This window comes from Nothobranchius furzeri, chromosome 2 (assembly GCF_043380555.1).
Source record: "Nothobranchius furzeri strain GRZ-AD chromosome 2, NfurGRZ-RIMD1, whole genome shotgun sequence".
Taxonomy (NCBI): domain Eukaryota; kingdom Metazoa; phylum Chordata; class Actinopteri; order Cyprinodontiformes; family Nothobranchiidae; genus Nothobranchius; species Nothobranchius furzeri.
In genome coordinates this window covers 66,943,191-66,961,975 of record NC_091742.1, presented here as the reverse complement: position 1 = coordinate 66,961,975, position 18,785 = coordinate 66,943,191, and the positions used below count along the sequence as shown (strand labels likewise).

The window sequence follows — 18,785 nt, the reverse complement described above, 5'->3', positions numbered from 1 at the left end:
AGAACAACCATAATATCCTCCCTGAGGAACTCCTCCCAAACATCGAAGAACTGTTTGATAAGGTCTTATCCAGCATGATGAAGCACTGGAGCAGAAGTAGCACTGTGACCACTGGTCAACATAATTGATGATGCTTAGCTCAGGTCAGGTCAGGTCAGGTGCTACCACTGGTAATTGGCCATTGGTGTTGCATCCACGTAACTACCAAGATTCTTCTTCACACCCACAATTCTAAAGCGATGCTTTTCTTTTCATCCTCTTTCTTGATGGTCCAGCTTTCAAAACTGGTGATCCTTCAGATTAATTGAAATCCGGTCAGGAAAAGGCAGACTCTTCTACGTCACAAGGAAAATTAGCATTCATGGCCTTGCCCACCTTGACTAGCGACCGTGGAAGGTTGTACTGATTTAGCGGCCAGGAGGGAGTAGAGCGTATCTTGACTAGTAGAAACTAAACATTGGCAAATACAACGTGGTGGAACACATTCAGGCTTGTAATATTTGTGGAGATGAAACATCAACACAGCCTTTTTTTCCCCAGGAAAGAAGAGCAAACAAAGACATATCATGAATACTAGACTCACAATCCTGTCCTTTTCTACCAACCGACTCCCCTGACAAACTTCTAATCCCTGAAGCAGGAGCACGACAGCTTTCTTTCTACAGAAAATTACTCACAAGGCATTTGTTCATACTAGAGACCACAGCTAAGAACCTCACTGAAAACAAACAAAACGCTGAATGCAGTTTAACAGAAGGGCTTTCTTTCAATGGCAGCACCACTGCAGTGCACAAACATCTGGAACTCAGTCACTCTGCAGCTGTGATGCAGCATTCTTCCATATGTAGGTTCTAGTGAATAGAGTCTCATTGTCACTTTTTATCGTTGTTTATCTCGCAAACTTTACATCAAGGCTCCTGCTGATTGATAAGTCAACATAATTTCAGTCATGTTTGCTAAGGTATTTGGTCCCATGGTAAAAAGGAGCAGTGGGTGTGTGTGTGTGTGTGTGTGTGTGTGTGTGTGTGTGTGTGTGTGTGTGTGTGTGTGTGTGTGTGTGTGTGTGTGTGTGTGTGTGTGTGTGTGTGTGTGTGTGTGTGTGTGTGTGACGGAAGCGTTTTGCTCTCATACTTCTCCGTCTCCTGGAGAGTGTTGCAAAGCAATTCCGCACCAGGACAACAGAGGGCGTAGCGCTGTTCTGTGGTATCCTGTCGTATCGGTCCAAGATAGTGTGTTTATATTGTGTTTTTTGTAAATAAGACTTTTTAACACGGACAAATTTGTCTCTCATTCTCCTCCACCTCTTCATGCACTCGCCAGCTCTAAACCCACGTTTCCTGTCATTTCCGACCACAAATAAAACGCTTGCTGTGTGTCTTTTCACTAATCCAGTCAAGGGGGAATTAAACGTTCATATTTTAGAGTTTTTTTCCAGAGGTATTCTTCAAGCTTCTCTGTGTCTGCTGCTAGTTATTCTTGGCTTTCTTTGTATTTTTGAGGGCGCAATGGCGGCGGTGTAGACGACAGCAGTGCCCTGACCAATCACAAGCTTGCGTTCTCCGTCTCGTTCGACGGATGTTTAAAAAAGTGGGCTCTACTCCGTACGTAGTAGTTTGCCTGCCAGGGCCCTACTCAAGGACGGATAATGGCGCTGCGTGTCTCTGCACTGACGCAGACGGAGAAGCATGAATCATTAGTTGCAGACCTGACCCTAAGGCTAGACTGATAAAGTAACTCAAAGAACAAACACCAACATTTTGGGTCCAGGAAACTCCCCGGACTTTAAATCCCTAGGAGTTGTTGTGGTCAATTCCCAAAACATGGGTTGACAAGCAAGACCCCTTAGATTCAGTAAAACTTTACACAGCATTCAAGGCTAATATGCAGAGGTCCAAAAATGAGAAGAACCAATAAAAGAGATTGATTATTACCAAAATATTTGTGTAACCTTTGATAAATTACTTTATAACCATTTGATGTCTTACTTTTATGTTGTGCTCTATTGTGAGGTTGTATTTTATGTTTTCCTCATTTTATTGTGTTTTCTATTGTTTTATGGTCAATTTTTGAAGTTTGTTAGAAATAAACTAAACTAAATAACTTGTGAAATGCTTATAATTCCTTTTTTAGTAATCCATGGAAACATCTCATAGAAAGATCTAATGACAATGAAGAAAACCAATATTTGTAACATTCTCTAAACTTCAATTAAAGCAAACTAATCAATATGTTTAGTTCCTTCTGTTTTCAATAGCTTTAGGGAGAGACTGACTTATCAGTCGTTAGCTTGTTGGGTTTCACTCATGTGACGTCTGCAACCACGCAAAATTCAAATAGGGGGCAGGAAGTGTTTTGCTCCGCAACAAAACACAGAGATACAACGCAGCACGATGGATGAAAGCGACTTTACTAAGACTTTAAATGAGCTGGCACAAACGCGATATCACGAAAAAATACATCTTAGATTATGCCCATTTAGTTTTAAAAGTTGCACTTTTCATACACTGTGGAGGATTTACCCAGCGCTGAAGCGATCAATAACAACTTTGTGCCGCCTTCCTCATATTACACTGCAAACCAAATGAAAGCCTTTTACAAGCCTGGAAGCCAACAGCTATTTTATTTAAAGTTGGTTGACCTTTTATTGATCCAGAGAAGCTCTAAATGATGATAGTCTTGTTTTTGCTCAGGTAACTAATGAGTTGTATTATTTTTTCATCAACTCATGACAATAATGCTATCACTAACGCTAACGATCAGTATGTGCTAAGATACATGTAACCAACTTTTGATGCCTTTTTAAATCCAAATTTCTGGTTGGTTTGTTTGATTTTAACAAACAACACTAAGCTAACTGCTAAAAATGTTAACTCTTGCTGCATGCCTCTTTTCACACTGTAATCGAACGTCTTTTACAATCCTGGAAACCTACAGCTGTTTAATTTCAGGTTGGTTAATCTTTTATTGATCCGGAGAAGCTTTAAATGGCCATCGTCGTGTTTTTGTTTGGTAGTGAGTTGCGCTATTTTCATTCATTAGCTCATGACAATAATGCTATCGCTAATGCTGACGATGAGTATGTGCTAGGATCTACTTGTAACCAAATTTTTATGCCTTTTCTAATCCTATTGTAGCAGTACGAAATGCCTGCTCCAATTTTATTGGTCTAGAGCAGTACGCCCTCCGTATGTAGGAGGGCACTGCTGCTATAAAAGGGGAGCTCCTCCGGTGATGAAGTAGGTTCGGGAAACAGCTGGTCCCTTTAAGCCGCTGCGCCTTGGTGTTGCCAGCCCGTGTCCTCAGGCTGCGTTTATGGTGCTATCGGCTCTGCTCCAACTGTGCTTGGGCATTTGTATCAGTGTTGGGTGTGACGTCATCGCTCGCCTATTGAATCCCCGTTGCTGCTGGGCAGGGAGTTCCCTTCTGCTCAGGTGTTATTAGCAGGAGGACCGATTGCTCCGTGGTCCGGCCAGAGGCGCCGCTGTTTTGCTTCGTTCCTTTTACTTTGTTTCAAATTAGTTGTTTGGAGGAAGTTCCCCCGGGCTCATGGCTGGAGTCCAGGAGGAGAACAGCTAATTTCCATTTGTACAGATTTTATACTGTTTGTTTATTTTATTTTGCTTTCTTTGTGCAGGCTGAGGCAGGAGGTGTGGAGTGTGGCTTCGGAGGTGGCAGTCCCGTTTTCGAGTGTGGTGGTTCTGGGTTACCTCACGTTGGTATGAATGCTCACTTGCCTGGGGTGAATCCTTTATATTTTCTTTATTATTTTTGCTGTGTTGGGGCTTCTCTGCCCCGAGTCACCTGCCTCCCTCACTAGCCTCAGTCCTGCTGGTTAACACACTTTTGTTTGGTTAAACTGATGGTCTAAACTAACTGTTGAAAGCTACTGTTTAGACCCTATTGTTCGACCTTTTTGTTTATTTAAATTTATAGTTGAACCGTATTTAGTTAGCCCTCATTTGACTTCATGAATTAATTTAATTAGTGAGTTAAATTAATTTCTTTTTTTTTTCAATTATTCACTTCATTGGTTTATTTTCTTTTGGGGCATTAATCTTAGTGTTGTATGGTATTTTACATGGCCAGTTTATAAAAAGTCTTTTAAACTGTTTGTTCAATAAAATAAAATAAAATAAAATAAATGAATTGTGATTTCTGAAACCACGTCTGCTGTCTCAATTAAGTGGAAAGGACCTACGTGCTTTAACTATTTCCTTGGGCGAAATTCCCAAGGTGGCGTTGTTGGTAACAATTGGCTACTCCGATTATGGTCATGACGGCGGAGCGTGCCAGAATTTAATGGTCTTCACAATAATTGTACTTGAGTAGGTACAATTGCCATACTTGGTGTCAACAGGTCATATACCACTCCCGTATTGCCACACTATTTTCTGGTACATTTGTTATACAGTAAGGTAATTTGGGGCGATGGTGGCACAGGAGTTAAGTGCTCGCCCTGTAATCAGGAGGTTGGAGGTTCGAGCCCCGTTCAGTTTGTCGCTGTCCTTGTGTCCTTGGGCAAGAAACTTAACTCCTCTTGCCTGTTGGTGGTGGTCGAAGGGACCAGTGGCGGCCATGCTTGGCAGCCTCGCCTTTGTCAGTGCGCCCCAGGGCAGCTGTGGCTACATTGTAGCTCGTCCTCAACAGGGTGTGAATGGGTGAATGACTGATTGTGTTGTAAAGCACCTTGGGGGGTTCCAGGACTCTAGAAGGCACTATATCAATTACAGTCCATTTACCATACTTTTTACCATTTTATAAGGTGGCTGTTTGTGTTAAGGTATAAACGCCACGTAACAACATTAAGCTAACTGCTAAAGACATTAGCACTCTGAAAGCTATTTGCAGTGAGGACAAGTGAAAACAGAATATAACTGTTAACCTGTCATTTTTTAATGGCTGTTTCTAAGCAGCTGTTTAATAAAACACCCAGTAATTTCTTACCTGTTAGAAAGTGATCACTGTAAACTCCAGCACTGTCCGTTTCAGCTCCTGTTTAAAGTTGTAGGTTACTGATCCACCTCTGCCATCTTCTTTCAGTACGTATTTTTTTATTAGGTATTTTGTGGCGCACTACATTCAGCACTTGAAAAAAACGTTTGTCTTTGTCCCAATTAGACTCGGTGTAATAACCATAGACCACATCAAATTTCAGTATTTTAACGCCAAGTCACCAAAGTAAAGAGTGTTTTGTGCAGCGCCAGATACTTCCGGACCCCCATCTGCATTTGGCGACATAGATCATGTGAAACATGACATGACATGTTGCTTATCTAACTCTGGGGAATTTAGCAACAGCCACATTTTTATTTTGGGGTGGAAAATCATTTTAAATGTATATTTAAGTTACTGAAAAACATCTGTTTAATAAAGTTTTTAAAACACTGTTGACAACTAATGGTTCATTTTATTTATCCATTTTGTGCTTAATCATTAGTCAATTTATTGATTTGTTCAATTAACTTTGGTTAATGTTTGGCTTTAATACTCTGCAGTACAGAATTTAGACTCAAGAGATAGTTAAATTCAGAGTTCAAAAACTGATTCAGGCTGTGTGTCTACTGTTATTAGTGACACTTTGGGATGCAGATAAGAAGGAAAACATCTAAATCAGCCATCGGCTAACCGTGACCTCTACATACCGTAAATCCTCTAATAAAGGCCTGTATTCAATTAACGGCCGGGTCTCATATTTTGGCCGGTGTCGGAGTCGGCGGAGGTGAATAATGGCCGGTTTCTTATTGTGGCCGGGTGGAATGTGGTAACAAGCAAGTACGGGGGGGCGGTTGTGTCATCGTCTCACTTTTGATTTGCCAGTGATAGACCACGAGGGTAACTTTAACCGTGCGGAGACGAAGAGGAGGCGAAAATTTGATATCAAGTTCAAAGAGAACGTGCGCTGCTGAACACTGGGGAGCAATAGGGGTTGCATGAACTAGTCGACTTCACTATAGTGACTTTTTATGCCTGTCATCGACTAGTCGCTGTCACGTGATAATGACCGGCAAGATGCAGCCCTCGGTCAGCAGGTGACAAGCTCTTGCGCTCGGGGGGGCAACGCGCTGTGCCAGAGCGTCGGTACTGACACGCGATCGTGCATGTCGGTTAATTTCCTTTAATGTTTTCTGTCTTTTATTTGCGCCTGATGTGTTTCGCTGCTGTGGAGCGGGGCGCATCACCTTGTCCTCCGGTGACGCACCGATCACTGATGCGGCCGCGCCAAGCAGGGAGCACTCTGCTATTTTTGCGGTCGGTAGATCTTTTAGAACTGCAGTTCAAAGGTAACTCATAAGGTGAATATATATGAACCCAGGTAGCAGTTTTTCTTTTCTTTTTTATTTTTTTTTTTTTAACCGTGTCCTGTCTGGCTGTGAAGCAAGCAGAATTGATGTCTGAATGCTGGTGCAAGCCTTACAGATTTACTCTCAGGTGGAGCATCAAAGCGTTTGCTTTTAATGTCACGCCTGATACTTAAAACTTTATTGTTATTGTTGTTGAATGCTTTGTAATTCCGACCAGACACGGAGACAGAGGTGAAAGAGAGAGGAAAAGAAAAGGTGGGGAGAGGGGGGGGGGGGGTGTTCCACAAAAATAAACAATGAACAAGAGTCTGCTTCTAGACCTGCAGAAAAAGACCAAAAAAAAGGGACACAACAACAATACAACAAGATCTAGCTATCACTGCGTCAACTTGATGAAGAAAATATATAATCAACATTGCTTAACTGAAGAATCACGATAATAAATCACAGTGCATTAAGTGCCCACCATAGTCTTAAGACCTGTGTTTAACGTTCCCAAGCCCATACTTTTGAGAGCACCATGTGAGCACCTGTGTGTTTACACGTGCTTGTTTATGTAAGGTTTCTCTATAGGAGCGTCCAACAGAGAGTGTGAGGGACCACAGATCCGCCCCCCAAAGATGCGCAGGAGACGGAGGGAGCTCCAAGTCCCAGAGATCCAGGTGCTTCCCCAGAACACAGGAACCCCAAGGAGACTGCAACCAGGAAGGCCCCCGCTAGGGCTGGGCGATATGACGATTTTAGACCGTTTTACGATCTACACATCTGAAGGTCTGTCATTTTTGAGAGACCGTTTTATCACGATTCACAGCTCTGCTGTTGAATTTCTGCCTCTGAATGAAAATGGAACTTACCTCAGGCGAATGACACGCCTTTGTTTGACCCTTAACCAATCAGAGTGAGTCATAGTAATATATTAGTGCCCCGCTTGTTTTCATTTGTGTGTGAACAAACATGGCTTCGCCGAGGCTGAGCGACAACGAGGTTTTCGTTCCGAAGAGGAACGCAGGGTTTCCTTAGCGCGTGGCGCTAACAACTTAGCGACGTGACATGTCTCGGAGAAAGCGTAAAAACACGTTGGACGCTTCTTCTGAAGCAGGAAAATAACACCGCTTCTTAAGCAGAGCACGACGTCGCCTCTGCTCGTTCACCCTCTGCCGAGCCGGTGTCGGTACTGGACTGAGCTCGGTCACTGGGTCGTTGGAGCTGCCCCGTGACTGCCTGATGGAAAACCAGCGGGTTTCATCAGACTCGTAGTTTCTTGTTTTTGTTGGGGACCCCCTGTTTTACCGCTCCCTCCTGCAGTCTTCCCCCATTACAATTTAAAATGATTCTGTAAACTCTGTGTATCAATAGAAACAATCTCTGCCAGCTGCAGTATATGTGGTTTCCAAATAATAAGAGGTGCATTCATCTGTGTATCTCCTTTGATCCGCATTAGTGATGTTTTCAGCACCAGAACAGTGAAGCAAAGAAAGAATCCTGAGTTTGTTAGTAATTTTATTTATTAGGTGCATCTAACCTGTTCTATTTTTCTCTGAAATGAGATCAAATCAGTGCTTCTATGGGTTGTCTCCAATCTGCACTAGAAAATTTTTACTTTATTTAGAGACTTGTTGCAGAAAATATTCAGAATGCGCAGGTTTTTGCTACCACAAGCGATCTCTGGTCCAGCCGCACGTCTGAGCCTTATTTGAGCTTAACTATCCACTACATGAGCAACTGGGAGCTACATAGTATTTTGAACAAGTTTGCACAATACGTTTGCAATTGACATGTTTGCACTTTAAATATGTTTACGATTTTAATTTATGTTAAGTTACTTGAAAAACGAGAAAAACTGATTTTTGTAATTGTTTCTCTCAGGGCTTTTATCATCTCTGGTGTGAGTTTAAAATATAAGTGTGTTAGCACTGTGCTGATTATCCCTAATATGAATAAATGTTTATTTATTCAATGTTTCTCTTCTTTAATACGCAATAGAAGTTATGCTATTCATGGATGAAAAATCGTGATAAAATTGAAATCGTGATAAAATATTGTAAAAATCGTGATATTCTATTTTTACCATATCGCCCATACCTTGCCCCCCCCACCCCCACCCCCCACCCCCCACCCACCCCACCCCGCCGAGAGGCACAGAGGATCGCCCCGGGGGGCCACAACCAGCAGCCGGCAGAGTCCCGGGAGATATCAGCGGCAAGCCCACAGGCCCACAGGCCCGCCCGCAAACTCCCACCCTCTAGCCGGCCGAGCCCGGGACCCAGCGACCCGGGACCCAGGGGCGACCACCCCCGCCAGGGACCCAGCAGAGCCCAGGGACCCAGACCCCACCAGGCAGCCACCGGGATCTATCAGGCAGATGCCTGAAACTTAAACCCCCAGACCCGGTTGCCACGAACACTCAGGCAGACCATGGCACAACCCCTCACACCAGGTGTGGCGGGGGGGGGGACGACAAAGATCTATATCGTCAAGAGAGGTTCCAGGAGAAGGGAGGAGTCAAAGGCCCCACCTGACATATACAATCATACACAAACACAGTCACACACTCCCTCCCTCATGCTCACACATGCACATACAACCCAAGACTTACAAAAATGCACGCCGGACACCCACTCATGCTCCCCATACACACCCTATTCACTCTGGTCCCGGTACTGCTGCACACTGGGTACAACCATCACTGGTAACCAGAGTTTGACCCTTTCTGCTGGGGTGCTGATGAGCAGGCTCCCCCGCCCAACGCTGAGCACAGCAACCCACCACCCCAAACCCCAACCAGACGGCCAGATCTCCCTCCTAGCCTCCAGCCCGAGGAGGCCTAGCAACAACAGAGGTGGTAGCAGTTTTTCTTTAGGATTGAGAGGAGATGCAGGAAGATAATAAACAGACAGGACAGAAAAATAGTCAAATAAAAACAAGTTAGTTTTTGTACCTGGTGGTTGCAACAAACAGACACCAATGAAGGTAATAAGAAGTGAGGAACAGAAAATGAAATAATTATTTTAATGTTTAGAGCAGCAGGAACTCCGAGAGGCTGCAGGCGCATCAGTGAGTTTGCGGCCGCTGCGCAGGGGGAGGGGGGAGATGGCTGAAGCAGAAACTACCGTTGTTAAAAGAAATGTGTTTAACTTTGAAAATGTGGGCGCAATTTTAATTGTCAAAAACTCCAGCGAACCATTAGTTCATTTTGCTCAAATAGAAATAGAGGCCTGCCTCTAATTCTGGCCCTCCTTCCAATAAAGGCCTGGAGCTTGATGAGCTTGAGTCAAATTCAGGCCCGGGCCTGTATTAGAGGATTTACGGTATCATCATTGGTATCAGCAACAGAAAAACCCATATCGGTCAACCTATAACTACCATAATTCTTTCCAGATATTTTAATCACATATTTGCATGAAATTAGACAGAAAAACAGCTAAAACTATGGTTCAGTTTCATACTGCTATTGGTCATAGCAGTATGACCAATAAGCGCTGCGTGTGGCCTCAGAACCACAGGCTGCAGATGGCTGCTCTAAAAGATCAAACAAAGAGAAATCAGAAACAAAAATGATTAAAGGAATTAAACAAGTTAATGAATGCAGCATTACTGCCTCTCTACTGTTATCCAGCAGATCTCTGCACATAACTTTTTCATATGTAACGTCCAGCAATGGTCAGTTTAGTTACTGTTTGATCATTCAACATCTGGTCAAAAAGGAGACGAGACTGCACGAGGAGACGAGACTGCACGAGACTGCACATGTTCCCTTTAAATTAGTCTGCCTTCCTCACACCAGCTGGAGCTCAGAGCCTGCAGCTCTGACAGAGATAACGAAATCATAACATTGACATCCTGTTCTTTCCAAGGTCCCTCACAGAGCACCCCCTTTTATCTAAGTCTCCTTGCTCACAGAAGAACAGAAGAAAGAAGATTTTTAAAATTAAATATGAACTTCTAATATTTACAAGCTAGATAATCATTAAACAAACGTTAGTTTATTGCTACTTATAATAATTATAAAATAATGAAATGTTCATTAATCTGTGCTCAATGATATATGTTTCAGCAAGTTTACTTGACAAGGTCATAACATTTGCACTCACACAAGAACGAAGTAAGGTAAAGTTAAATCCATGGCACATAATTAGCCTTTGCCCCAGATCAGAGCCTCCAGATCAAAGAAGGCATGTTTCTGAGATTCTTGGTAATATCCTCAAACTTGTCAACCTCTGGTTGGCTACACAATCATAACATGAGAACATTAAAACCAGATCACTCTGGTGATTCGTCAGTTCTAGAAAAGCTTCAGGCTGGCCACCTGAAGCAAACACCTCTTTAACCCACCAAAGCGTTTGACACGTCGTCAAAACCTTTTCGCACCCACGAAGATGATACAACAAAACAGTTCCTGTAGAACAAGTTGATTTGTTCAACTCCTTAAGAGTTATTCCTGAGACGCAAACTAGTTCCAACTGTCGTTAACTGGAGATGACCCTGGACTGACCTAGTCGTACTGCAAGTTAATCTACGGACTTCGGTACTTGGGGTCTCTGACACCCCCCCCTTCCCCCGACATCTCGGATCCGAAAAGGGCGTCTCCACCTGGGTAATTAGAACACAATGAGATTGCATCTGGATGTGGTTCTGATAACAATCAACCTTCATAGCTTAACGCAAACCAAATTCTTTTACACCCAGAACTCAGCTCTCCTAGATACGGAAGTTCTGACTAACATCTCATTCACACATAGGTTCATACATCACAACTAGGGTTGTCACGGTAACTGATGTAGCAGTAAACCCCGGTAAAAAAGTTGACAATAATAATAATCATCGTTTTTAAAAAAACTATATTATCTCGGTGGGTTTACCGTGGCTGCGGTGTAGGCGTGGTGACCCTTACCAGCCACCGTATCATCTGCTGAAGTTGCCGGCGGCACATGCGCACTTTGTTGTTTACAACCAAAACTTTCTTGAAGCTAAAGCTGAAATAATGGCCAAAGGAGGAGACGGCAGATGGCAGAGGACATTTTTTATCCCTCAAAGAAGACAAAGTCGGAAGTACGGGCATCTTTCTGATATTTGAAGAATGCCGAGGGACAGCTGATAGAAGACGGCTATCCTGTTTGCAGCACGTGCAGAAAAAGTTTCTGTGAAAGGCAGCTACGCTTCAAATCTCATGACACATCTGCGTGACCATCACCCACAACTCTACAGTCAACGCAAGGCAAGCTAACGTTAGCGTTTTAGCTAAAATGCGTGATCCGAAGATTTGGGTCGAGGGAGAATGCAACGAGTCGCTATATAAAGCAGCCGCAGCGCCGCTACCTGCATATAAACCGTGTCGCGGACACCCCCATGTTGAAATGACACTATGCATTACGGAGCTCCCAGGGGCAGATGAGAGTTGGTCTCTCTCCGAGAATAATTATGAATTTAACAATGATTACTGCCTGATGACATTTCCCCACATCTGCAAAGCTCACTGGAAGGACACAAACCGAGGGCAATATTTTCCTGATATAGGGTTTATTACTCAAGTAAGACTAATAAAGTATCTGATTAGAAGGCTACTTGAGTACTGAGTATCATCTGATCTAATATTTTTAAAATGATGACATCAAACAGACAAAAAATAAGAAGTTATGGGCAAATATTGGTATTTTAAAGACTAAAGGGAAAAAATGTAAACAAATAAACAACATAATTACAAAATAACACATTTTAGGCAAAATTTAGACACAAGCTGAGGACAATATTTCCTGACATACAGGGTTTATTTAATTGTGTGAAAATGTAGCAGGTTTAAAAAAAATGCCGCGATAATACCGAAAACCGTGATAATTTTGGTCACAGTAACCGTGAGGTTAAATTTTCACACCGTGACAACCCTAATCACAACTAGTTCCATCCATCACAGTAAATGCTTAGTTAAATTGACATGTTTTAATTGTTTGAAAATAAATTTCTTACTTTTATAAACCTGACTGTTTTCTGAATCAAAACAAAGTGTGTTCAACCCCCTAATAAATAAAGAATCCTAGAATTTTCTGATTAAAGCACAATAAAGACCAGGCAGGGTGATACTCTATATTTAGATAGAGTATCCCAGCTTACTGGTCATAAGTGGAGGTAATATATTTTGAGCTCTTAAAGTACTCAATTTACCAAACCCTGCTCAAAATACAATAACAGAAGAGTTAACACAATCTACAGCGCAGATGTGACCAGCTTCTCTTTTCATATTCATGGGGCCTACATGATATCTCTCTCCAACCCACAGAGGATCTCTTCACACCAACCCCTTAGAATATCAGCTTCATGGCGTGTTGCAAAGTGCTCTGATCTGGCTTTTGCTCAGTGGGGCGCAGTGTGAAATTCCTCAATTATCCAGAACTCCATCGGTGACCAGCAGTCTGAAAGCTTTACAAGGGCCCCGCCTAAAAAAATGAGAAGATGGAAGAAAACCATCGAAAACCTCTCGACCGGCAGAGAGACGAGGAAAAGGGGGACGTGTAGGATTTTAAGTGGTGTAGCGTTATTAAGATCCTATTGTCTGCCCTTAACAGCTGCCCCTTCACACAGTAACAACGTGTAGGAATCGCCAAGGTCGGATGCTGGTTTCAGTATGTTTACATTCCAGGAGAAGAGACAGAAGAAGAGAAGAACGCTTTCCATTAATTAATCAAAGTACTTTATTTGTGATAAGCTAATCAAACTATATGTTGATCAATAATAATCAGGTGAATGATCTGTGAAATAAAGATGCCATGAGTTATGTGTTTAATGAATAAACAGGACTGCACCAGACAGAATGATCTACATTAACATGGAAACGCCTGACACATTGTTCTCAACCAATCAGAACTTTCGTCTGTCGTAGAGAGAATCTGGGTTGTTTAATGAAGTTGTCCAATCCGGTTTACTAAGATTTGTAAACAACTAGGGGATATAAAACAAGGCAACGCCATTTTAAACTCAGTTCCATTTTAACCTCAGCTCTGTTCGATCTGAGCTCCAAAGGAGTTACATCATACTCTCAACGTAGTTTTCAACCAGCTCTCGATCCATCACCGCAAAAGAGAAGTACAGCCTGGCCAGATGCACTTTCTACTTTAAGCTGAAAACTGTCAAGCTGGAGATCTCCGTCGTTTGAACAACAAAACGACGTCCCTTCAAAATAAGAGTGAACTCGCTGACGCCTGCCGCTGCTACCGGAGTCGACCCTCAGACGGGCTTTGTAGTGCTGCGACCGCTGCTGCACCAGCTCCAGTACACCTGAAGGTCCGAGGACCTGGCAATTCCTGATCTACACGGGAGGCTCCACATGGTACGTAGTTACGGTAAAATTGCTGCTCATGTCATCAGCTTCTGAAGCCTCGTGGTAGCCTAGTCATAACAACCAGATTCGCTACGTCAGCCTAGAGATCCTGAACCCACACACACACACACACACACACACACACACACACACACACACACACACACCAACACGAAACATCTAAGTCCATATGCATTCATCATTGAGATAGTTCTGGTAGATTGTAAGAATTTATAATTACAGAAATTAAAGATTCTTAAACGATTCCAACTCTCTCTTTTCTTGTCTCTCAGTCAATACAGAGTGTTTAAGTAAACTCCCTGATGATAAAAACGACCACTTCTGATTATAACATTTAGATCTAATTACAGTGTATAAATATACAAACTACAGATCACTACAGTGGCAACCTTGGAGGTGAGAAAAGACAAGTAGGGGTAAAATAAAAGGATGAGGGAAAGGGGTAATATCCCCCTACTGCTTTTTTATAGATCCATCATTTTAGAGGCTGCAGGTGTCGGGGAAGAGCAAACAAGATGATCAAGAGTTTATTAGAAATAGAGATTGAAGTGGAAAGTCATCTGGCAGGTCAGTCGGTGGCGGCCTTGAATGAAAAGAACAGGATGTTTCTAAGGACAACAGAGTCTGAACATCTGGCTTTATGTGTTTGACGTTCATGTCTTGTTTGCTTAAAAAAGGAGAAATGCTTCATACATCGCTGCATCAGCCTTCTAACATCAAGTTATATACTTATGTGTGTCTGTGAAACTTGCAGAGGAGGAAATGAAGCAAACTTTCCACACGGCTACACAAGCAGCTGAAGTTTTTGGGATCAGAAACTAAGAAAAAACAGTTTCACAGCTGTCTAAGCATTTTTAATTCCTAAATAAGAAGGATCTGTCGAAAACCACAGCTCCTGATACTGCCTTTAACCCTCTCAGGCTCAAAATAAGTTTTGATAAAAGGACGAACAACTAAGTCCTTCAGGGTACTTCTGAGTTAAAAAATGCTCATGAAATACGTCTGTGGAGTAACCAGGTAGGTAGGTTTTAACTGTTGCACATCTGCAACACCTGCCTCCAAAGGGTTAAATGTCTCGTTCACTGAGAACACATTTAATACTTGTTCTTTTAGAAATATGACACAATGAACCTGCCCTACCCACAGCAAGGAAACAGACTCAAAACCCTGCTGTGTTCTGTCCCTCACTCCCCCGACAAACTTCTACCCCTGAAGCAGGAGCGCTTACACCTTTTACTTTGGCGGAAAACTTCTCACAAGGCATTCATTCATGCTCAAGACCACAACAGAAAAAAATGATGTGAATGAGACGTTAAAGAGCAAGTCACCCCCAAATCAACTTTTTTTTGCTGATAAACTTTATAAATGAGTTTCTAATGGCGCTGTGGACATGTGTAGTCAGTAAAACTACTTTAGTGCATCTGAAGCTGTTGGGATTTGCCGCGGCGCCCTGGGGAGGATAAAGGTCATTTATAAGATCAGACCGTGGTGGTAATGTGGAGCAATCATGGTAATTTTATAAAAGATTAGGTGATGGCGGCATGAAGGGGATATGGGGGCGACCTCTGCGCTGCTGCAGACTTCCGTTTATCTTGGACATAACTTGCTTTTTAATGCGATTGAAGCCGTGATCGTTAAGTTTTTTTTACAAGCAGCTCCTAAAGGTGTCTGTGTCCATCAGTCCCTGTGCAGTCTCTGGTGATCTGAGCTTCAGCTCCAACAGAGAGGCTCATGGAGCGCTGCGGCGCTCCAGTTTGCCATCTCAGCTGATTTTGTTCAAAAAGCAAACCTTATTGCCCGTGTTTACTTTCATTTTCAATAAATTTGCCAGCCAGAGCTCAGCAATAACTCCCCATGTCATCATGACATCTGCCTCTGTTGCGCCAGGGCGCATACGACAGACCATTGTCACAATATCACTACCAAACAAGGCGGAACGAATGCCCCAAAATTTGCGCAACGCTATGCCGGCATGGCGCGTTTATAGACGTACCATTGCGGTAATATTACGCCGATTTGCCGGCATGGTGTGTCTTATAAAAGATGCTATTGTTCAAATTTAAATATTATATATAAATCTATATAATAAATCTGCCATTGCCATTGGCTAGGAGGTACACTATGACATTAGCTGGTGCATTATGATGTCACAATGTTATTGTGACTCTGTGTGACTCTGTGTGTGTGTGTGTGTGTGTGTGTGTGTGTGTGTGTGTGTGTGTGTGTGTGTGTGTGTGTGTGTGTGTGTGTGTGTGTGTGTGTGTGTGTGTGTGTGTGTTAGCAGCTCCTCCCTCTCGGTCTACCAGGCAACAGCATTTGTTGCATTTGTCAAACAGGAAGTGGGAGATTAGTAAGACACTGGTAGGGGGTGACTCGCTCTTTAACTCATTCACTGCCATTGACGACTAAAGTCGTCATTTTAGATCCAACCGTTCACTGCCAATCGTCATTTACATTTTTTTACTGTTTGAGCATTGGAACGAGCCCCCGCGCTGAGAGAACAAACATCTCAGCCCTGAAGCCGATCTTCATCCGCATACGTCACAGATCACATGATCAGGAAGCAGACCATCCATGTGTTTGGAGATCGTTTTGGGCCGTTCCTGTAAAAAAAGTGAGACGCGAACCGGAAAAGCGTCTGCCGATCACAATTCGACAACGGATTATGAAAGAATGGATAACGCTCGAAACACACGGCTTCTTCCTGATGTAAGAGGTGAGTCTCCTCTTTGTTTAGGTTGTTTTGGCATCGACATCATGCTAGCGCACAACGTTCTGTGACTCTTAAAAAAACAGTAAAAACGGTGAGAAACGCTGGCAGCGAAGGCCGTTAGCGATCAGGAAACGGCTGGCAGTGAATGAGTTAAGAAAATAATTGTTGCGTCTCTCTTCAGAGGGAATTACAGTCACTTCTCAGCTGATTTTTGCCTGTGTCACACACTGTAAAGCCTTACCACAGATGCCATCGTTGACCCTTGATGATGGGACGTAGTGAGGGCGAAAACCCAGGTTTGTACAGTAGAACCGGCCATGAGGACAAGCAGAGGTTCCTGCGTAGAACCAAAAAAGATGGTCAGAGAAGTATCAAAAACTAAACAGCGATACCAAAACAGATCAAAACAGCATAACAGCTAAGAGTGTAGCAATACATCAATCTACATCGACATTAATCCAAAATGCTAAACTCCACAAAATAGCTATTTATCAGTTTTATTTTCAGAATTGCTTTAGTTCCCCTGACAAGTCCTTCTCCACCTGTTCCTGCACATCACCTAGCGTGTTAAATGAAGAAGCCAGCGGCATCATGGCGAGCAGCAAGACAACTGTCTTCAGTCATTTCTAATACTGTTTTATATCGATCGGTAAATCCTACATCAAAACCAAATGGTGTGAGAGAGATGAAGAAACCACCCTTCGTCACAATTTTTGACAGGTCTATTGTTCTTTGACCTTTGCGACCTTTCCCCCAAACCACCTTACGTCAAACTTGACAGGTGTATTGTTTTATGACCTTTTGTGATATGACCTTTAATGACCCCATATGTCAAGAAATGAATTGATGACTGTTGTGTAATGACTCATGAAGTTATTGACTGTAGTGCCCGAGACCCCTTCTGTCAAGGTGTATATTGATGATCTGCGTTGATGTATTCAATCTGCACCACTTTACGTCAAGTTAGGATTGATAACTCTTTTGTCTTAGGATACCTCACCCCACAGTTCCCACAGCCCCTCCGTTTCAAAGGTAATACCCCGCATCCCTCCCTCCAACCCTGCTTGCCTCTTTAAAAGCTCTGATTCATTTCAGCGGACAGACTGAGAATGTATCAGAATGGTGAAGGGCCGAAGAAATACCTCTAAGAAAATGGTGAAGCAAGAGGAGATGGATGAAGTGTCTACAACCAATGCTTCAACCTCTACCCGAGAGGAGAAGGAGGTGAAAGAGGAGAGCGTGGACACACCGGCGTCGCTATCACAGACCTTGCTCTGTGAAAAATCCATAGCGATCCATCAGCTGCCTGCAGAGGGTGGTGCTCCCCACAAATCTGCATTCTACATGTGTAGAGTTCAGCTTCCTCCTTTTGGCGGTAAAGAGTCCTTGGAGCAAATATGGCCACTGGAACCTTACGGCTATACCGGAGTTTTGGGTACCGGTTCAGCTACGACACTAAGGAGCTGTGTCTAATCCATGATGTGGCTGAGGACGAACCTCTCAAGCAATATTTATCACATTCAGCGGTTCTCTCCTACAATGACTGGGAAGTGCTCAACCTCGCAGTTCCACGCAGGGTGTACAAAGACGAACATGAGACCTCGTCCGGCTGTAAAACGCAACAGGCCGCAAACTCTTCTTCGCACGCTGTCTCTTCTGCAACTTGTTTTTTTTTCATTGAACATTTCTAGTAGTTAACCATTCGATTTTATTCATTATATTTGACTAGGCCTCACGGCTGTTTTTTACAGTGTGAATAGATTTTATTCCTTAAATCTGACTAGCGTTATTGTCACATGTGTACAATTTATGAAATAAAAAGAAATACTGAGAATGAATATGTTTCATTTGCTCAAGCATCCGTCAGAGATGGAGGAGGTAATGAAAAATGTTTATTTTTCACCAAAACATCAGGGTAGTTACGAAGGTGTGGAAAGGTTTAGAACAGGTTTACAACGAGAGATTGGGGAGAAAATTTCATCGGATAAGGCTTGCGATATTCTCTCAGAACAGGATGCTTACACACTCCACAAACCAAGGCAAGAGTTTGTTTTCTGAGAAATAAGGTTTTGGTCTCAGGGTCACTAAAGCAGTTTCAAGCTGACTTATGCGACACGCAGGCCTTGTCAAAATCAAACAACGGTTTTAATTACCTATTAACCATCATAGATGTATTTTCAAAGAAAGCTTATGTACGAGTCCTGAAAAACAAACCAGGGAAAGATGTTACAGAAGCTTTTGTATCAGTTTTAAAAGACAGTGGGACCCCTAAAAACTGCAAACGGATGCTGGTAAAGAATTTATTAATAAGAAATTTGATGCCCTCATGGAGAAACACGGCATTGTGCACTTTGCCACAGCCAGCAGCGTAAAGGCCAGCGTTGTGGAGAGATTTAACAGGACTCTAAAAGGTAGAATGGAGATATTTCACAGCCAAAAA

General features: G+C 42.9%; 1 protein-coding gene across 2 annotated transcripts in view; it reads right to left on the bottom strand.

The window, feature by feature from the left end:
* Positions 1-18,785, bottom strand: part of LOC107377414 (glucosidase 2 subunit beta) — a 262,809-nt gene that overhangs the window by 229,779 nt on the left and 14,245 nt on the right. For both annotated transcript variants that reach the window (XM_015946971.3, XM_015946972.3), the window contains exon 3: positions 16,587-16,682. In XM_015946971.3, the coding sequence (XP_015802457.3) occupies positions 16,587-16,682 (96 nt within the window). The remainder of the gene's footprint in view (positions 1-16,586; positions 16,683-18,785) is intronic.